We start from the raw sequence: 22,199 nt of genomic DNA, 5'->3' as shown, positions 1-22,199 counted from the left end.
TGCTGATTTGAAGCTCGTCTGCCTCAGTCAAGAAGCTCAGGGTGTGAATCATCAACCGCGATCCATCCATCAAACCGTTTTCTATAGTGCTTGTCTTCATCAGGGTCGTGGGTACAACCTGGATTACTTGCCAATAAATCACGAGTCAGATATTGACAGTCATTTCCGCTCACATTGGACAATTCTGAGTGTTCAATGAACCTAACGTGCATGTTTTTGGAATGCGGGAGGAAGCTGGAGTGCCCATGCAGAGATAACCCACGCAAGTGAGAACTTGTAAACTCCAGTCAGGAAGGCCTGAGCTAAGATTTAAACAGCGAACCTCAGAACTATGAGGCAGGCGTGTAACCACAAGGCATTATACTTCCCCTCTTGGTTTCATAATTCTGATCAAATGCATCATCTATCAATCTGAATTTTGACCTGTTCTATGTAACCTCACTGGTCTAAATATGGTATTCTGTTAAATATTGTGTTCGTGGAATATAAATTAAGCAGCAAAATCCAGCCGTTTTTATCCATCTCAGGGGACGGCCATTTATTGAAGATGACATCAATGTTGCTCAGGTCTCAGGTGACAACCAATCACAGCTCAGCTTCAGAAAACAGGTGAGCTGTGATTGGTTGTCACCTGAGACCTGAGCAACATTGATGTCATCTTCAGTCGACAGCAAGTGGCAAAATGGCCGCCACCTGAGATGGATTTTGGTTCATAACTCTTATTCCACAAATGTAATATTAATCAGAATGTCATGTTTGGACTAGTAAGGTCACTTACTATAACATATTATTGTCAAGAAATGTTTAAGGTTGACTTCCATGTGTCTGATACTCTTTTGAGTAAGGTTCTTGCTTTGATAGAGGATAATAATCCCCAAAGGGTTGATGAAGATGCTGACAGGAAAATATCTACTGACTGACTGATCTCACCTTTAGCCACATAGCGAGGCCTGATACCCTCACACTGCCAAGAGAATGTTACCGTTTTTGGTCATTTTTCCATAATTGCTAAAACATATTTCTTGAAACCTCCACCAATTTCCATCACAAATATGAACGGCATTCATAAAAACACAGACTCTTAACGAAAAATAATACAAATTCACTTTGAACCAGTCTCCAAAACCTTGTCTTTGTGTCTTCCTGGCAAGAGGTCTTTGTTCACATCACAGGCAACATTTGATACACTTTCTGTTTTCGTGGAGTCAGCTGGCATTGCCCATGTCACCAATAATTGCTTCTAATTGCTGTGAGAAAAAGAGCAGCTGCTTCCCACCCTTGTTTAGTAATCTTTCAATTCTACCAAAATGAAAATGCACTTTATTACAACCAGTAGAACAGTATTTTCAGAACAATATTTTGTATGTCAAATTTTGTTCAATAAGAAAAAAAAAAGTCCTGTTCTTTCATCTCAATTTCTTGAGAATGCTGGCCAAAGAAAAGCTGCTCAAATTGGGTTGGACTCTTCTCTCTTCATTGCCGTCCCATGAACAAGGACATTGAGTACAATTGTTGCCAGAATTTCATCAGGATGATTGTTCTCAGCTTCTTTCTCATTCAGTGTTTACAATTTGGTATCATCAGTATAATACTGTATGTTCAGTGATTTAGAACAGTGTTTTGCAAATGGGGGTAGGCCTACGTGCACCCCTGTGGGTATTTGACGGTACTCCAGTGGGTACGGGAGAGTTTAAAAGAATAATTAAATTCCATGCAAAAATGCTTTAAAAAAATCATTTATAATTTATGCAAATACATGTAAATGTAAGTTCATAAAATAAATGTTATTCAACTTCCCGAGTCGCCCCATTGCAGAATGGTTTGACCCAACCTGTCACATGCCACCTAGCATCATCTGTCAATCATTTCAAAACTTTATTTAAAATTAAGATAGTTATTTATATTTGAGAGTGCACAAATCTATAATTAATTTCATTATTTCTTTCTTTTTTTTATGTAACATCTTTTTATTTCCAAAAAGATGTTGTTTTGCGCCGGTTAGGGGTTACTTGAATATATATATATATATATATATAGAGAGAGAGAGAGAGAGAGAGAGAGAGAGAGAGAGCGAGAGAGAGAGAGAAAGATCTCCTTTGATGTAAAACCAACCTTTAGAAACAGGGGGAACATTGTGTCAGTTTAGAAGCAGCGGTAACATTAGGAATAAAGTCCAATTGGATGTAATCCTCTGATAGGGGTTCGCAGTGTGCGGTGAGACGACCTCAGAAAGATGGCTGAGTACCAGCATGTGTGTGTTTGTGTATATGTTGCTGTTCAAACCAGGACAGAGTGAGGAAGGAATGGCTTGAAGGTTTGCAAGAAACAGGTGGCTTTGTGAGTGGAGGAATTACCAACAGTAACGCTGCATGTGGGTTCGAAGTGTTGCAGCCTGTCATGCTGCAATCTTCCTTTGAAGTGTGTGTGTGTGTGCGTGCGCACGCTGAGAAGAGGGAGGCATGTTTATGTGAGTCAAAGTGACTGCATAGATTCATGTCAGCACAACTTCTTTGTGTGTGCATAATATAAGTGTGCGTTCGCAAGAGCAAAAGAGAGAGACAGTGCGTGTGTGTGTGTGTGCGCCAGAGTGTGTGTGTGATCTATGAATCTGTGTGAAGGTGAGCCAGGGGTTCTCCTGACCAGAGGCATGTCTGACTGATGTGTGAGGGCTTGTGTGCGTGTGTGCGCACATGCATGTGTGTGAGCGTGTAGTGCCCCGCCTCTTTCCCCTGATTATTTGTGGTGCAGTCCTCTGTGGGGTTTTCCATCAAATGTTAGATCGCCCATAGTGGATCCAGCAGGCAAGCCGCCATTAAGGAATATGACTGGCATGATTGGGGTGGCGGAGTAATTCTTTCTAATGTGTATTTTATACGTTGATGATTCATCATGAAATGAAATGCACAAAATTCCATCGTGTCAACACATAATACAAGAAGGCGCAAATCAAATAGAATTGTGAGGAATTAAGAGAGTTGTGTTAAAAAACATTCTTATTTGAATGAATGAGCCATCTATCGCAGTATGCAAAATAGCATGGACCATCGGTCACAATTGATCACTCTGATTGGCTGTTAGCTAGCGAATCAATGCATGGGGTAGAAGTAGACCAGGGATGGGCAGCTAGGAGTGGCCGCTCCAATGATTTTTGAACGTTACTCATACGCCTTCTTTACTACTTTAGCTCTGAGTTGTAATTCCACTGTTCACCACTGGATGGCAAAGAACACATTGCGACACTAAAGAAGGAAACTTATAAAAGGAAGAACAGTTTACATGCCAAAGTGAAGCCACCGGCGGCTATCTTACGTTACCACTTGATAAGATATCCTAATTTGAATACACTACACGATATCTGTAGTGTTTTCACGTTATTTTATGCCTCTAAGGCAAAAACGCCACCGTATACCTTTATGTTGTAGTCTGGGAGAAGTGCGACATGTACATGACATCGCTAAGAATATCACAGTCATGGTTTCAAGTTTGCAGTGTGCAACACAAATGCAACCCAACAGTTAGACACACATTCAACGAACTGCATCAAGGTGTTTTGAGCGGCCGTCATATGGCAATCTTCATATCTTCAACATTCGGGACAGCCTTCCCTCATCATCAATACATCAATATTTCAAGCCGAACTGCATTATAATCGTCAATCTGTCATTTTAAAATTCATGCGGCTCTGTTCTTGATTCATAGAAGAGAGAGACTGCCTAGTTGCAGATCCAGCCTGAACCGCCTCTGTCCCCTGGTAGTGTTGATGAAACCTTCATATAAGTTGCCCATCCCTCAAGTTGACTTTGATATAGTAAAAAACAAAAGCAAAGCAACGACAAAGAAAAAGACAATATCTAGTGAAGTAAAGCTCAGCAAAATGTTGCTTTTTATTTAGACTTGTTCCTGCTGTATTATGAATGTGTTGGGTAATGTTCTGTATAGTTTATATTTTATTTAATGAAACACCGACTGTGGATGAACAATGACTTCTTGGCCATGCAAATTATGCAGCCAAGGTTGAAGTAATTCGTTTTAGAGTTGTGAGATTACAGGTACGCTTGCATGTGAGATTTGCTCAGCTCCACTCAATACCAAGTAGCTCCAACTGTAAAACTATAAAACTAAATATTTTTTTCTTTCTTTGTCTTTTTTTTTTTTTGCACATGGCTGTTGTTACGGACGACGGATTTGTGATGAACCAGAGGGACAAACTTACTATTTACTGCTCTATATACAAGTGAGTGATCCAGCCTATTATTTTGGGGATTTTGACTGACATGCAACACAAACATACTGTAGTATAATGCGAAAACTTTTGAGTGATTAGATTTTTGTGAAAACATGCACTAAATGAATTAATGCACTCAAACAACAAACTGGGTGAGACCGGATATGCAAATCTATAAGGCTGCCCTATAAATTCTGCCTAGAAACTACTGGCAATGCAAAAATTTGTTGAGCAGCGTTGTGGTGCATAAGGTGTGAAGAATAAAGTTATTAATAATAAGTCATGGCAAGTCATGGGCGGAGAAACACAATCCGGAAAAATTCCAAACTGTTCACGCACAGACACATTTTTGATTATCGGCCTTTCACAAAAGATTTAATTGGGTGTGTAATTAGACATTTTATGGTTAGGTACACACTTCCTAGACCATTTTTTTGTGTAATTAGACATTATATGGTTAGGCAGGCACTTCCTAGACCCTTTTATTTATTTATTTATTTGCATACAAGCAATTAAAAAGTCACTTTCCCATAATATATCCTCTTCAAGATTTAAAGGGGATTACCACTATTATTTATCTTTATTGAAATGCCTTTGATTCTGTAGTTGAGTATATCATCCAATAATCCCTGCAATGTCGTTTTTAATTCTTCAGAGCTGTCAACACATTTCCGACACGATCCCATCAACGGCGAGATGTGTGTACGAAGGAGCATGTGCTCGTGTGCATGAAATGGCTGAGGGGTTTTTGTTGTTGTCAAAAGGCGTGCAGGTGTGGAGGTGATCCCTGCTGGTACGTATCTCCAAACGCGGGCCATCCTCCTGCGGTCGACAACACACGTGCGCACACATGCAACATCACACGCGCGCTGTCGTTCATCGCCTCGCCGTGCGTGAGATTAATGGCGCGAGTGACTCAGCTGTGGTGGATTCAGACAAAACAAACCTCTTGCCCAAAGCTCACAACAAGATCTACGGCTTTTGACTAACAAATGATTTGACCTCTCATGACTCCTGAGAGACCAAGAGTGACTTTACCTTTAGATATGTCTCATATACTGTACATTTGAATGATATATAGCCTAATTTGGCTAACCCTTCGCACTTACATTCACACCTATGGGAAAGTTAGTGTCTTCTTTTAATCCGTCATAGCCTACATGTTTTTTTGGAAGGCAGGAACAGATGCGAACTTAACACAGTGTAGTGACATGCTAATCACTATTGCGCTAGGCTAATCAGAATTCCAAACGTCAAAAGTATCATCATTTTGTATTAGACCTATACAACTTCTAAAGGAGGATGCTCGAAAGTCAAAAATCCCTGAATTTTCAGAAAAATATGCCTTTAACATCACGCAAGCCATCAGAGCGCAAACTACCACATTGCATCATGTGATCCTTCCCGCATGTCTCTGCAAACAAGATGAACATATTTTCTTTCTTTTTCTTTTTTTGGTGATTCCACCCCAGGGGAGTACTAATCTTGTCAAAAAGGAAAACTACGATGAGATCCACAGAACCGGAAAGGGAAATTAACGATAAAAGCGGTGCATAGATATATTTCTGTCATAGCTGTTAAATATAGCACGTCAACAATATGAACACCGCTCCACATTATTTAAAGCCTTTTTTTTTTATCATCAACAGTTATTTAACATGCTGGGTGAAAAAGCCAATTGCAGACTGACTATGGTCTTCAACTCAGCTCTCCGAACCCTGAAATCACAAAAGTGCTCCTAAAAAGTAATTGCCCTCTTATCACTGTCTCAATTGAAATGATTATTTATATATTTATTTTTACATAATTTCCCACTTAAATATTTAAGATCACCAAACAAGTGTAATTATTGGACAAAAATAACCCAAGTAAATGCAGTTTTGAGAAAAAAGGAATACTTTCTATAAGGGTCCCAAGGATGTTAAGGCCCACTCCATTTTTTTTCTTGATTAATAAAATGTGCCATCGGAGAAATATTACTCAGCATTACCTGTGTATTGTGAGGCGTATGTGCTAACCACGAATCCCTATATTATTCTAATAAATTACATTTTGTTGAAATTACTATATACACCTGCAAAACTAACAAGCCGTTTGCAATGAACCCCCACAAAGAACATTAAATAGTTCAACTGACATTACAAAAAGTCACTATTACATGATCATCATCACTTGAAAGTTTTCAATAGGGTTGGTCAACAACGTTAAATAAAACTATACATGTCAAATAAAGTCATAAAGTCTGTCGGATGCTCCCAAATACTCAACAGATGCTGAATTCATTAATGTCACTAATTTTATTGTCCACAATACACTTGTCTAACATGATTACGGCCAGCCTACCCTACCCTACACACGCTTCTCTCTCTCTCTCTCTCTCTCTCTCTCTCTCTCTCTCTCTCTCTCTCTCTCTCTCTCTCTCTCTCTCTCTCTCTCTGCCTCTCAAACTGAGTGGAAGTAATTAAAGCAAGTGAAGCTAAATTGAAGTGTATTGAACTCATCTCTCACACACTCCCACTGTCAATAGATCACTCGCCAAGCAATATTGACCTCAGCAAAGACTGCAAAACACTCCTCTCTGCAGTGTGTGCATAAGTAGGGAAAAGGGAGGAGAACGAGGGGTAAAGATTTGTGCAGTAATGTGCAGTATGTGCCCTCTTTTCTACCCACTCTCAATATCTTGTGGGAGGGGTAATGATTTTAACCAAACAGCCTTACAATTCCACACACCACTAGATTAGCAAATCAATAGAACAGCATTTTGTGGTCATACGTGTGCCTGCACAATCCATATAGTGTAGACGGAGGAGTCATCATAAACACCCAGTGACACCCCAGGTGACTCTGCACTGCGCCAACCATTTACTGACGTGCAACAAGAACAAACATGAGAACTGTGGTGCAGTGGAATTAACCGGGGAGAAGCAAATAATAGATTTTTATTGAATATTCATCAGGAATTCCCCTGAAGGTCTTGACATGACAAATGTGTCTCTGACATAGCATCAATGGTGAAGGAGAAGAACGCGTCTGCTGTTGTTGAAATGCCGTTTCCCTTGACTTGATGTCAATTCAATTGGAGTTGAATTGATTATGTCCATTTTGGGATCAATACTAACTTGGTTTGCTGACTCAGGTCTTCCGCTGTGATTTGACGGAGATCATTTGGCCCTTTTCCGACTTAATGTTAGTTAATTCAGGTTGCACGTGGGATTCTTAGGGCCACCCTAGGAAGAAATTACATTAAAAGGCCATTTATTTTCCTTCTTCTTAAAAAATCTACAATCATAGACATGCTGTACACCTGTGTTAAGATGATGACTGAACAGTTATTGCAGTGCGTAGAGATTTATGTGTGTTCCTGAGAAAGAGCTACGCAGCCCGAAATAACCTTTTTGAGGGTTTTTTCTTTCAGTAAACAGATTTATGAAAAATACAAAACAAATCTTGACATATCAATGATCGTGTACAGATTAGAATTTCGATTGGGATTTTTTTTCTTTTTCTTTTAAATTTGCTGGCCTTGAGTTTTTTTTTCTAAAAAAAAAATAATAATAAAATAAAGATATATTCATAACTTTAAACTAGATCAAGAATTAGCCATCATGCTAATTTGGGGCAACTTGTCTCAGTCATTTTTTGGGTTTGTTGTCACATATGCGAAGAATGGGCCAATGAAAAAGGCACCTCTGGCAACTCTGTTTACGTATGCCAGAATTGTTCTTCAAATGATACAGTCTGAAGAGTGAGGAAATTAATTTGCCATGTTCTGTTTCGTTATTTAATAATGGATTTTCCAGCTGTTTGAACTACAGTATGCCCAAATGTCAGGACTGGTTTAAGTTTCATGATGAACCATCCATCCATCCATGGATGGATTAACTGAAATGCTTCATTTTTTAAAATTCAATTTAATCTAAAATGTCCAGTTTAAGGGAAGCAAAACGGGCATTTGAGGCTAAGAGCAATGACCTATACACCAGAAGTTCCTAAGAACAAAATAAACAGGTCCTTGTTTTATTAGTTGCAAAATTTAATGTGACATCTTACCCCATATAATGTGACAACTTACACATTTATTTGGTCTATACTGAAAATACCCCTTGTATGATATCATTCATGATAAGCATTACCATGTAGTACCTTAGTGACCATATTAGTGTTGTTGTTGCCCTTGTCCCACACAAAGGTATGCAAAAGTTATGGACTTGTATGGACCAGTCCACGGTGGGGGGAAAAGGTTGGGGACCACTGATGTAAAGATGTGCACATGTGTCACTAAAGAATAGCCACTCAGGCCCTCATGTTGTTCAAAGACTGTGGAGAGAGAAGGAGGTCTCAGATGCAAGTAAAAGTTGACAAAAGGCTTGTAACATTTCAGAACATCCACAACAATGTTGAAACGAGACCATATTTGATCCAAATTCCAAGCACATCACCTAGCAAGCATCATATGTGACAAATACACCTGTTATTTTGATTATTATTTTGATCGTCCATCTGAGAGGCTGAATCCATGTTGAAGCTGCCCAGCTGTGAAGCACAGAGCCTGCGCATGTTAGGACAGGAACATCCACACAACCTGTGATTTATCGCCGTGTGTACACATTCTCGCACACACATCCACACGCACACACAAACCGCAACGACACCGTGACAGGTGTGTTTTGCATATGGCTTGGAAGCACAGAGACAAGATCAGTTGCTCTATGCACTGTGTAATAGTGTTCCCATACGGATGATGCTTGAAGTCAGGTGGGCCACCACATTAGGAACATCTTTGAAGGTGTGTTTATGCATAACACACGCACACACACACACTGACCAGCTGTTTCTCTCTTCACTGCTGTTTGATGTCTATACTTTGCCATTCTATCCTCAGCACTTGCAATCTCCATGTCTATCTTTCTTGCACTTAACAAACACACACACACACACAGGTTTGCTTTACTATTTTTGTGGGGCCATCTCATTGACATAATGCATTTTCTAGCCCCTCCCCCTAACCCCAACCATCAACAATGATTGCCTACCCCTATTCCTTATCCTAACCTCAACCATTACCCAATTCAAACCTAAACTCTAAAACCAAGTCTTGACCCTCAAAAAGAGGTCTTGAGTTGTGAGGACCGGCCAAAATGTCCTCACTTCACAAAAATGTCCTCAATCTGTTGGTTAAAGGCGTATTTTTGTCCTCACAATGTGTTATGTACAAGTACACACACACACACACGCACACAAGAATTCTTCCATCGGTGTTGTTTTAACGCCGAAAGAAGCCAAAAGCAACTCAACTCAGTTATTTAAAATATGTACTGCTTCCGCAACAGTCGCAGCTGTAACAAAGGACTGTACATATAATAATGAGAATAAAACGATCATAAATGTCCAAATAAAAAACTTATTCTTCAATCAAAACACACCATATAGCTTCCTTCACGTTAGCACAGCCTTACATAAAGGAGGTGTGCAGAGTTGTATTGAATCTGAGAGGAAAAAATATGAAATATTTTGTCTTGGTTTGATTTCCTAATGTTAGTAAGCATGCTACTTTTTGACAGCAAAATAGAATGCGTTCTTCTTTAACATCAGCACCACCCCCTTTTTTTGTATAATCAATAATCATTCTCAACAAACTAACATATCAAAAACAGTAGCCTACCACTCATGCTAGTTAGCGGTAAGCAGCATGTGGTTCAGGGAAGGATATCTAGCTCATGTACTCAGAATTTTCCCCCCCAAAACCATCTTTCCTTCATCTCTAAGCTGTCAAGACCTTCTAGTATTACCAAGTCTGTCTGTGTTTTCCCCCAGGCCTGGGCAGCAGGTGAATAGGATGCCCATGTAGGGGGGTACACTTGATACATGCTAGCACCCCAACAACAATCACTCCACCCTCCAAGTCACCCTTAAAGCCCCCGAGTCCTCCTCTTGCCTGGAAGCCAGCTGCCTGCCTGACTCATGGACTCACAACAGGAATGAAGGATGTTATTGTTGTCATCAACGCCACCCCATGCTCCCCACGTGAAAAAAAGTGTGTGCGTGTGTGTCATGTGTATTTGCTTTCTGTCTATGGAGCCCATCATTGTCTGTGTGGTGGTCCCTGTCTCAGCACTGAACTCCATATTCAGCTTTGAAGCTCCCCCTCCTTATTGACCTCTACGCTGCTTTGATTTCCTTTCCTGTCAGTGTGAACATGTGAAAATTAAGTTTTGGGACACCTGACTACTCCATTTTTAGCGACTTGCCACTCGTGAAAGACGCAATGCTGAAGGCCCTCCATCTTTTGTCCAAATGTTCTGTTCACCAAGTTCGCTCAGCAGCATCAGTAAACAGTGTCAAATCCAGCCACCCGCTTGTTTGCAAATAAATAAAAATAAATAAAATCAACACCAGAACTAAAGCTCACTACACTGTCGCCTCTCACTTTTTACTGCACGTCACCAAAGTGCCAGAATGGCTGAGTTGCTTTGAAAGCCCACGTGCAGAATAACAAGCCTGCCACTTGCATGATGATGATAGTTTGTCTTGGCTACTTGAAGGGCAATGAAGGGAAACCTGTTCATTGCATTTTTTACTACGTTCACAAACAGCAGTAAGTGTAACGCCTCTGCACTACACATCTGCTGGGCGTTAAGATGGCAATATAATTCTCCTTCCTGTTTAGTTTGCACTGACATTCATGAATACACAAAGGTACTTGAAAATTGGAACACTACAAAGATCATACCGTTTGAAACTGAACACAACTTGCATTCAAAATATGTTTTAAATTGTCTACATATCATGTAAGATGTCAGACACTTTAAATAGTTTGATGTAAATTTACCAGCATGCTACTGACTCATCAAATGGCATTACTGTAATACTTGTCAGTGGAAATCTGTGTTATTTTTGAAATATTGCATGTCCCGTGTGTATGTTATTGTGAATGTGACTCAATGAAAATGAAAAACGGCTTACTTGGATCCCTCAGCTGTTGAGCCGCACAGTGTTTTTCAAACTGCTAGCAGAAACACACACACACACACACACGCTGGTCACTTTGATGGATTGACCCTATAGTATGTGCTGTCACAATTATTGGCAAGCAGGCATTGAAGGGGCAGCATGAAATATTAATAGTGTGTATTGAATCTATGGTGAAGAACGAAAGTGAAATGAGGGCGAAGGCAAATGTTTAAAAACCTGCAAATCAAGGGTGGAAAAAAAGCTACATTTTTACAGACAATATACTCATTCTGTACAATTCAGCTCGGAAAAAAATAAAAATGTGGAATTGAGAAAGTACATAAAAATATAAAATATAAAAAGGAGTTTATAACAAGTACAAATAATTCAAATTATAGTTCTTTCAAACTCATTAGGCTGTGATTTTCCAGATTGACAGCTTTTGGTTTTGCCATTATCAGTGGGCAGACTTTGCCAAGTCAAGCTGTGCCACGAATGAATACTGTTTAAGCACAAACAACATAAGCAAAGTATTCCATTAAATAGGAGCAAATTCATGCAGCCTTAATTATTTTTGTTGCACAGTTAAGTGATTTCCCAATTTATTTACATAAAAATCCGGATTTTCTTTGTATACTGTGTACTTGAGTATTATTTTATATCAAAAATAAAAAATTGCGTAAAGAGTCAACTTTTCATATACAGTGTATGACAAACACATCACAGTACTTTGCCAACCATTTCTCCTTCGCATACTGAAGTGTGTTCAACATCCCTTCACTCTCACAATTGCAGTGTGTGCCTATTATGTGCTGGTTTCGGTATGTGTGCATGCAGAATGTACTGATGCAGCTCGATCTGCAGTAATGATTTCCCATAAACACCTCAAGTTGATCTAGAAACCATGTAAGAGGGTGGGGGTGGCAGCAAGTCAAGAAGGGGGAATGAAGATGGAAAGAAATAATGACAGAAAAGTCATGTAATAGATAATTAGAACATTAATAATACTGTATACAGTATTACATTTCTGTGTTAGTCTCTGATGCCAAAACTGTACATTCAAAAAAGAAAGAGCAAGACGAAGGGGCTTTATTTTCATAAATGGCACAGCTGCGCTCGAGCATAAAAACCGGCACGTTTTAATTTTTGTGCCGGTGCAGGTCACGTTTTGCACATTTGAGAATTTGGCAGACCACTCTGCACCATATGGGTGTTCTGGTGTACTGAGGGCGCTTCCTTTGATGTACCCGGTGCGGCACACCTGAGAATTTGGTGGCTGAAAGTAGGCTAGGACTGAATCTAAAGGGGATGAGAGGCGCTGCTTTGATTGGCAGCGAACCAAGTCGGCTGTGTTCATGCCCACAACGGCACAAAGCAAAAACAATGTGTTTTTAACTATACCGAGGTGTGTGTCTGCGAAAATGCAAACACTTGTCCAGCCCATCTCCTTATAATTTCCAACAACTAGACTTGCATTGTGCATCAAGAGATTCTTAATAAAAATGTAAACCTTATACATTACTGCTAAAAACATACTTCCAATAAAGTATTGGCAAAACCAGTTGTGATTTATGTAATTTGGGGTCGTTGCCGTCTGCTAAAAGTAACTCAAAAATGAACACAGGAGCACAACAGTTCCTATTGCTCAACATTTCCTGAGCACAGGGGTACAGGACAGACTTCCGTCACTGTCATGCATGCAAAGGCGGGTCTAGGTCAGGGGTGGGCCAAATATGGCCACATATGACCCAATGTGTTCCCTAACCTTATTAACCTTAATTTGTTGCACTAATTTAGCTGTTTTCTATAGAAACGGTTCATTGTAATCTATTTATTTCATATTTATTTATCTTCAAATAAGTGTAAATTTATTGTAAATAAAATGAATATTTTGGAAGGTGGCTGGAAGGCGAAAAGGGACATATAGGAAGGCTGAAGCTGAGATTTTAACCATGTAACCTCTTAATTGTGATGCAGAGCTGCTAACCAACCACTATTTCACTGCCTTTAATGAGTTGTAATGTAATTAGCTATAAAACATACAAATTATAAATGAGAAATTGACCTCTAGCTGGCCCATTCTACCATTTAAAAATCAATGATGAAAATAAAAAAAATCAGGTTGCTCTAGGACTCGGTTGTGTTATGCTGCCATCTATCGTCCGATAGATGTAGTGTGGCGGCTCACAACAGCTCACAATCCAAACAGTAACAGTTGATGTAAGTAAAGAAAAATCAGACGTATTTACAATGAAAACAATTGACTTTAGCACGGTTACCTAACAAGCTACCGATAGTAAATTTGATTGGCTGCTTTTACGGCCGCTTACTCCATGGGGCCAATCAGGCACCACGTTAATTAGTTGATTGAGTACACCAGCTGCAGCTATTTCACTATAAAAATGTGCCCAATGCCACTCACATTGTAGCTCGTTGAAGTGTTGTAGGACGACGAACCAGCGTCATAGACAATGCCCACCAAAAATACCCCCAAGGAGCGCATCAGTAAATTCAAGTACAAGGGGAAGGATGTGACCGTAAGTTTGAATTTATCATTGGAGTGAGCGCATAACAACGTCACGATGAGGCTCTCGTGTTGTCTTTATTTGTGTCCAGAAACTTCGAGAAAATCGGTTTTTGGAGGGCGTGGAGCTGCGCAAAGCTCAAAAGAATGAGAACTTTATGAAGAGAAGGCACATATCGCTGTCCTGTCTCCCCGACGATGAGACCCTTTCCCCTACATACATCTCCGACGACAAAGTATAGAGCTCGTGGACGCTTTGACGTAATTGGAAGGTCAGCGTTGGCCTCGTGCAACTGCCTAATTTGGCTGTCTTTTGTAGGTTTGCACTGTTGAGGAAATTCTGAAAGACGTTAACTCGGACTGTAGGAATGCTCAAACTCGTGGATGCCGGGCTGCCAGGTGAGCTAAATTTCTGACATATATATATTTATATAAATTACTCAAAGTTGAAGCTCGTGGCTCAACTTTTTTTAAATCAATACTTTATACACAGCTTTTTAACGAGTAGCTGGCCTAAAAATAAAAACATTTACGTGTCCCTAACCTTGAATTGACCTATAAATTATTATAATTATTTTTTTGGGAAGTTGCAGCCCTATGATGTTCTAGAAATACAGTACACTGTTTTTAAATACAATACTTGACATATTTATAATTTAATGTGCCATCCGATAAATAGCAAAACTCATTGTAAATATGAGCAGTCCATGCCCTGGCGTGTTTCCTAACTTTTAAGCCAAGAAACATTTTGCAATGCACCACCAAACAAGTATAGAATACAAAAACAATTGATCTATTTTAACCCCTGGACGTTATTTGTTCATTTTCTGGCATTTTTATGTTTTTCTGTTTTTCATCAAAGAAAAAGAATTTGAAAAAAAATACACTAGGGACCTAACATTTTACCAGGATTGTTAAAAATTGTAGAAGTTCAAATTGGAGCCATGCTGTAATTTATAATTATTACCCAACAGGAGGGAGAGATTTACACGAAATTCTTGTAATAATGCCCGATTTTGGCTCATTGACTCCCATTATAAATCAGTTTTTGATATGCCGTAAACCTGATGTAATGCATTTTCCGTGATTACTGATGCAATCGCTTCTTTGACGAGTCATAAACATGAAAATGGAGGAATTTGTGTGTTGAGAGTGTTAACACAAATCCACTAGGTGGCGCCAAAGGCTAATAAATGAATACAAAATGCATGCATAAAAAAAATTCTATTGTTATGACTTATGGACTTGTTTGAGCCTCTAACTATGTCATATGAAATATTCAAATTATTATTTTATTTATATCGATCTCTCTCTCTCTATCTATATCTCTCTATCTATCTGCAAAATACTGCTATTGTTGTCCATGGGGGAATTAAAATAAATAAATAAATAAAAACTATATGGGTCTGATGCCAGTGAACATTTTGAGCGGTTGAGAGTGAAAAAAATATTCATAAATGACTAAGTTATCACACTTCAAAGGAAATGCCTGATTTTGGCAAAAATTACAAGAATTTAATCAAACTATAATAATGCCCAGGTTAATCACAAATTATGTTCCATCAACAGCAATAGGTACATACTCGGGTTAATTGTACTTTCTGCCATCTAGTGAAAGAGCATTAAAAAAAAAATTCTGTGAAATTGGATTGTTTTTTTTCCTCACTAAACCTGATTTCTCACAGCACCGTTGCTGCGTAGTGCTTGGCCATAACTGGTTTTCAACAATCTATTTTAATCTTGAAACTTCCATCTTCTGCTGCTTATCTGAGGTCGGGGTCGCGGGGGCAGCTGCCTTAGGAGGGGAAACACAAACTTCCCTCAACCAGCTCTACCGGCAGGATCCCATGAAACTTACCATTTTTAACTTTTTGGTAACCTCTTTAGGAAACTACTTTCGCAGGAGTTTAACCCTCCCCTAAAGGAGATCGTAGACGCTGGCCTCCTGGCCCGCTTTGTGCTCTTCCTGTGTATGGATGATGAGCCCAACCTGCAGTTTGAAGCAGCTTGGGCGCTGACAAACATCGCCTCTGGAACCTCTTGGTATACAAAACAGGTGAGGGAGGGCACGGCATGAATAACGTGAAATAAATGTCAAATGTAACATTTAGGCACATTGTATTCTTTAAATCACTTTTTTGTTTGATAGAGCAGAATTTTTTTTAAATTTCTCTACGCAGGTGGTAGATCATGGCGTTGTACCCCTTTTCATTTCTCTGCTGGCCTCACCACATTTGCACATCAGTGAACAAGCTGTATGGGCCATTGGTAACATTGCAGGTGATGTGCTGAATTGACTCAACTTGTGTTATACATTTAGTGTGTAAGAATTTGAGTGCTTTGAAATGTTTGTGCAACATTAGGCTTTTTTGTGCTTGTTAGTTTTCAGTGCTGTCATTATTTATTTCTAACCATAACTTGCAGGTGATGGCCCAACTTGTAGAGATTTCCTCATTGAGTGTAATGTGATCCCTGCCTTACTGGCACGGGTCTCCCCAGAAACGCCTGTAAGTTTTCTATTTTGCATTTGTGCATGGTGCGTTGCCATTTTTGGTCAGTTGTTGTTGTGAATTGGGGAAGACCTTAACCTATAATGACGACTCGTGCGTAAATTGCGGGCTAATTCTCGTTTCTTTCAGGTTGGCTATCTACGCAACCTCACGTGGACATTGTCAAACTTGTGCCGAAATAAAAACCCATTTCCACCCTTGTCCGCCATCCAACAGGCAAGTCTGTTACTTTCGTCTATAGCTTTCTAAAATGTGCTTGGAAATGGTTCCAATTATTTGGAAAGATGGATCGCTAATCTCACGGCTTTGATTCAATTGACTTTACATTGCAGATAAAGGCCCAACTTTATATTGAATTTGGTTATTTCTAGGGCTGTTAAAGTGCTAACTAATTAAAAAAAATTAATTGCACTTAATTTTGACCACAGATGGCTACATTAAAGTAGCACAGGTTGTTTGAGCAATAAACATGACGACATGCATTTAATGTTTGCATATGACATTAAGAATATTTGTCAAAATATGGGGGTCATTTTTCCCCCCATTTGATATAATGCAAGTAATTAACTAATTAGAAAAAGACATGGATGAGTGTGCAGTAGTTCATAAATGTTGAAGGCTTCCTCATAACATGAAATGTCGAAAGAATGAACACCAGGTGCGGCAAAAAATGTTAATTAAAAAAGCCTTTTTAATTTAGCGATTAATCAAAATTCTAAAATGTGATTAATAATTTGGCAGTTCTAGTTATTTACCACATACAGTACAGCGACCTATTCAATATCGGATTTCATTAATGAACTTAAATGACCAACATGTGCAAAAATATGAAACTGATACAGTTGGCATGGACTGACTGGCTATAAATATGTGGCTCATTCATGTGAGGATTAAAGTGTTAAACTCCTGCAGGTGCTTCCTGCATTGATCCAGTTTCTCCATCTTGCGGACAAGGACATCTTGTCAGACGCATGCTGGGCAATCTCCTACCTGACGGATGGTAACAATGATCGTATCGCTATTGTGGTCAAAACTGGCATCGTCTGCCGGCTGGTGGAGCTCATGAGCCATAAAGAGCTCAGTGTTGTGGTGAGCAAATTCTTCAAATCTTTTGATTTGTAAATTAAATCGTTGACTATCCTTTGTTGGACCCGTGTACTTCAGACTCCCTCCCTCCGTGCCATCGGGAACATAGTGAGTGGCTCAGATCTGCAAACGCAGGCAGCTATTGATGCTGGTGTTCTTGACATACTTCCTTGCCTCATGAGGCACCCAAAGGCCAATGTGCAGAAGGAAGCAGCCTGGGTCTTGTCAAACATTGCAGCTGGGCCATGTAAGCAAATCCAACAGCTCATCACATGTGGCCTACTCCCTCCTTTGGTAGAACTACTTAGGAACGTAAGTGGTCAAATGGCACAGAATCGGCACTTAAAATGATTAAATGTCATAAATTTCAAAGCTCATGTTTTGTTTCTACTAAAGGGAGATTTCAAGACTGCAAGGGAGGCTGTGTGGGCAGTAACGAACTTCACCAGTGGGGGCACTGTGGAGCAGGTGGTCCAGTTGGTGCATAGTGGGGCACTTGAGGCAATAATCAACCTTCTGCAAGTCAAAGATGCCAAAATCATTCTGGTCATATTGGATGCCATCAATAACATTTTTATGGTGAGGGAGAAGCTGCACCGGAGTTGGAAGGATCACTTGGAGTCTAACTCGCACTGTTGACTTACTGTTAAGGCAGCAGAGAAAGTCGGCGAGACGGAGAAACTCAGCCTGCTGGTCGAAAAGCTAGGAGGACTGAATCGCATTGAAAGGCTCCAGAACCACAAAAATGACACTGTGTACCAAACGGCACACAACCTCATTGAGAAGTACTTTGCGGATGTAAGTACATTCCTAAATGCTAAATCCTTTTGTGGAACATGAATTAAGCAGCAAAAAAAATTTTTTATCTCAGGGGACATCCATTTTGCTACTTGCTGTCAACTGAAAATGACATCAGTTGCTCAGGGCTCTGATGCTGCCCAATTATGATTCACCTTATTTGAGTTTGGTCATGTGACATTCGCACGCTGAGTTGCAACTGGTGTCACATTTAGTTGACAGCAAGTGGCAAAATGGCCGCCCCATGAAATGGGTGGATTTTGCTGCTTGATGAAAAGTAAATAGAATACAAAATTGGTTATCCAAAGTACTAGCTGAGAAGTTTCTGCTTCAGGATGGCTGGCTCTAATACTGTACACTTGGATTCTGTGAAGCAATTTGTGGCTTGATCCAATTTTGCGTTGCTCTTGTTCTCCAACAGGGTGAGATGGAGGGGCTGACGAGTGAGCCCACAAAGATGGATGATCATTTTGCATTCAAGACCCCTGAAGCTCACAAAACATTTGAATTTTAGACTGCTGTTCTACTACAATAATAAATAAATAAAATATTTTCATAACAAACTGACTTCTCTGAATGTTTTGGAAAATGATCCTTTTGTATAAAAGTAGTCTGGAGTGTGCATTCCCACTCAAATCTTCATTTTGTGCCAATTTCTGAAAGTCAATGGCGCACATTAATTTGTTTCTCAGCAACATGTGGCCAATTTGCTGAAGGACGTTCCAGAGCGTAAGAACCATTTTGAATGTGGTGGCTGAAGCACAAAAGTACCATTTGTATTGCTTTTGCCAGAGCACCAAAAAACAATTTTTTTCAGCAAATAATGGATAGGTTAAGTGTTCACAGAAGCAGCTTGTCATGTTCACATCAAATCCTTGATCACCCAATATGCACCCATTTGAATTGTGACAGATTAAAACCTGCTCCAAGTTAATTTCTCACGTCTAGTAAGGGTGTACACACTGCAAATATTAGGGGTGCACCGGTCACAATTTTCTGGCCGATCACTCACTGATCTCTTAAAGTCTGACCTGCCAATCCCAATTTTTTCCAAACTAAGCAGGGTACACCTTCAGAGTTCCAATCTTATTATATTGGAAAACATTGAACAATATCTGTAAAATACAAATGGGTTGTTTTAAATGCAAATTAAGTAGTTCTCTGAAATGAAAATCATATTCGTCATCTCAGCAGAAGAGGACAGTGGTTGACTTTTTCAGACCTCTGAGGAATGAGATGAGGAAAATATCAGTTTATATTTAAGGAATCAGCTGATCACCGATCCCCCAAAAACTAAGGAAATCGGGGCTGATAAATCCCTAACAAATATGCCCATTAACTTTATGCAGCTTGAGGTTTGCTTGTTTCAAAATAACTAAATCACACAATGGAAATGTCCTCAAACATTAGGATTGAGTCAAACATTTTATTAGAAAATAATATATAACACCAAAAGTGAGGAGGAAGTGGAAGTGCTACGGTGTCTATTTACATCTTTTCATAGGTGAGTTCATGCCCGCAGGTCTTGCAAGTTTTCTTGTAGAGGTCCTCTTCCAGATCAACCACCACCTCTGGTCCATATTCATGTTGGTGAGCGCTGGTGTCTTTGGCCCACATGCTGCTCCTCACTGCCCGACGCAGCTCTGACAAACACATTCATAAAAAAAAAAAAAATCTTCAGATTGCACGCTAAGGTGCTAATGCTAATTATATGTTTGAGCATTTCACCAACCTTTGACTTTCTTGTTGAAACGTTTTTGTTTCTGCACTTCTCTGTTTTCTTCCCTCGCCTCCTTGGCTTCCTCTAGCGCCGCCTCCGAACCCCACACCTCCATACATCGCTTCTCTACCTGCAATTTAAGGTAGAGCTTCATGTCCCCCCAGTGGGGGTTGTGAGGGTTTTTCCTCAATATGTACTTGAGAGGAGGCTCTCTCATGTCCAGGTCGCAGTCCTTCAGCAGGTAGTTGTCCTTGGCCTCGGTTCTGGAGATCAACTTGTGTTTCTCGTTGCTGTCTCTGAAGGGGAAATTATAACTTATAAGTGCTTGGTCGTGTATATTTTCAAAGTTTAAAGTAGGGCAAAGTAAATTCACTGATTAATCCAGGTGTGTCTGGCCATTGTTGTTGTGGTTACCGAGGTCAGGCACACCTGGATTAATTAGTTTGTCCAATCATGAGAGACAGGAAATGAAGGAGTGGTACTGAGTTCAGGAAGTAGTAGATTTGTGCATTTTAGGTTCATGCTGAAACACACAAAAGCCTTTTAACAGCATAGTAGAAATACGTGCCTTGGTCAACGAAAGGTTGAAAAACACTATAGTAAGGTATTAAGTGTATTCATGTACCTGCACTTGTCACACACAGACAGGTCAAAGCTGTTGCTGAGGTAGGAATCCATGAAGGGCTTCTGACAGTCATCGCAGAACAGGTAGTCTAGTTCAATGACCGGAGCTGCGACCCAATACAGGACATGAGAATATGAAACGAACCCACAAAAAGACACCTCGCGCACCTACCTGGTTGGTGCACCACTTTACTGGCCTTCTGCTTCTCCTCCAAACTCTCCTCTTCCTCGATGAAAAAGCCCGCACCGGAGTCGATGGTTTTGCATATTTTAGCCGGAGTCCCGCTTTGCTCTGCGTCCGAAGGGCGGCTCGCTATGCGGGCTTGTCGGAGCATCAACGCTCGCTGTCGATTCCTCTCGATTTTAGCCCGCATCGCAGCAGAAAGTTCGGATTTGGGACTTTGTTCAACGACGGGACCATCGGGAACGACCACCCCCGGTGACCCGGAGGGGTCCATATCGCTCGATGGAACCAAAATGACTTAATTAAACAATGCTTCTACGCTGAGACAAGCCTGCTCCAAATGTCCACTATCCACGGTAACGCACAGCCACAGATATACGCCATCACGCTATAAAAAACCCGGCTAAAAACGCGCCTACGTGGCGGCCATATTGGGAGGGGCGACATTCCCATTGAAGCGAACGAAATTATATTTAAATTAAGGGTAATTTACTATTTTTTCCAACCAATTTTCATGAGGTTTACTTTTCTTTTACCGTCAAATCGCGTGCTATTAATACTGAACATTTGGGGGAGGGGAGTCGGAACGGTTGATACTTCTCAAAGGTAATTCCCAGGGCCCTAATCGTGATTGTGCGGCTTTTGCGCAATAGTATGCCGCAGACCTACACAGGCATCCTTATTTTGCTTTTGTTGCTGTCCAAACACGATGTTATGTGATGCATCCCCCCCCTACTAGCTTAGGGTTGCTGTAGGCACGCATGGTAAAAGGCCATGACGTATATGCCTATGGGTTACGTAAAAGTCACAGCTTCACTTCCGGAAACGTCTTCATCTTGGGTTGCAGGTTGGCGTGGGTTCGCTTCCCCGCCTGGGAGACCGTGTTTGTATGTGTGCGTGTTTGTGTGAGTGAGTGCAAAAACAAAAACAAAAAACGTCTTCATCTTGTTTTTGTTTTGTTTTTATCACTACCGCCATCGTGTGGTATGTATCTGTACTGTATATGGACATACACTACGTACACAACAGGCATGTTATTATTTTGTGGAGTTAACAATTAGTAATAAATCAGTACTCGGTTCGTTAAAAATAACACAACCCATTCATTAATTCATCAATTTTCTATAAAGTTCATCCTGAGGGTAAAGGGAATGGAGCTAATTCTAATTGACTTTGAATGGAGGCAGGATACATAGGCTACACCCTGGACTGCAGTAGTGGGATGGGTAATAGTACAAAGTCATTAGCTACTATCTATCTATCTATCTATCTATCTATCTATCTATCTATCTATCTATCTATCTATCTATCTATCTATCTATCTATCTATCTATCTATCTATCTATCTCTCTATCTCTCTATCTAGCAATTATTTATAATTTTATTTAATGTAAAAAAATGAAGAATATCAATTCTAATCCAAAACAATACATTAATGAATGCATTTCAGATGGCCGAAATTTTATAGTATCAGCACAAGATCAGTTATTGTTGTTTTTAGTTCAGTATTATTTATTTAATAACATTTTAGACAGTGAGTTGAGGAATACAGTATTTTTTTTTTTAAACATTGTTAT

At 39.9% G+C, this 22,199-nt stretch overlaps 2 protein-coding genes and 1 long non-coding RNA gene across 3 annotated transcripts; 2 read left to right on the top strand and 1 right to left on the bottom strand.

Moving 5' to 3' along the window:
- Positions 1–2,113: 2,113 nt before the first annotated feature.
- Positions 2,114–10,611, top strand: LOC144055396 (uncharacterized). Its single transcript, XR_013294863.1, has 4 exons — positions 2,114–2,214; positions 4,200–4,234; positions 4,881–5,018; positions 10,040–10,611. It is a non-coding gene; the product is annotated as an uncharacterized LOC144055396 (long non-coding RNA).
- A 2,959-nt stretch (positions 10,612–13,570) lies between these two features.
- On the top strand, positions 13,571–18,661 carry kpna7 (karyopherin alpha 7 (importin alpha 8)). The gene is made up of 12 exons (XM_077572118.1): positions 13,571–13,713; positions 13,793–13,936; positions 14,020–14,099; positions 15,588–15,756; positions 15,881–15,980; positions 16,125–16,207; positions 16,340–16,426; positions 17,123–17,299; positions 17,375–17,608; positions 17,693–17,875; positions 17,948–18,094; positions 18,516–18,661. Exons 1-12 carry the CDS (start codon positions 13,648–13,650, stop codon positions 18,606–18,608), a joined length of 1,563 nt encoding a protein of 520 aa, XP_077428244.1. The 5' UTR covers positions 13,571–13,647; the 3' UTR covers positions 18,609–18,661.
- Positions 18,662–19,500: 839 nt separating this feature from the next.
- Positions 19,501–21,007, bottom strand: xpa (xeroderma pigmentosum, complementation group A). Its single transcript, XM_077570972.1, has 4 exons — positions 20,611–21,007; positions 20,440–20,545; positions 19,827–20,110; positions 19,501–19,737 (listed from the first exon to the last, which is right to left on the bottom strand). The coding sequence occupies exons 1-4, from the start codon at positions 20,894–20,896 to the stop codon at positions 19,583–19,585; spliced, it is 831 nt and encodes a 276-aa protein (XP_077427098.1). The 5' UTR covers positions 20,897–21,007; the 3' UTR covers positions 19,501–19,582.
- Between the last annotated feature and the right edge of the window lie 1,192 nt (positions 21,008–22,199).

The sequence above is a fragment of the Vanacampus margaritifer genome, chromosome 7 (assembly GCF_051991255.1).
Source record: "Vanacampus margaritifer isolate UIUO_Vmar chromosome 7, RoL_Vmar_1.0, whole genome shotgun sequence".
Lineage (NCBI taxonomy): Eukaryota > Metazoa > Chordata > Actinopteri > Syngnathiformes > Syngnathidae > Vanacampus > Vanacampus margaritifer.
This window is presented reverse-complemented; position numbering and strand designations above follow the sequence as displayed.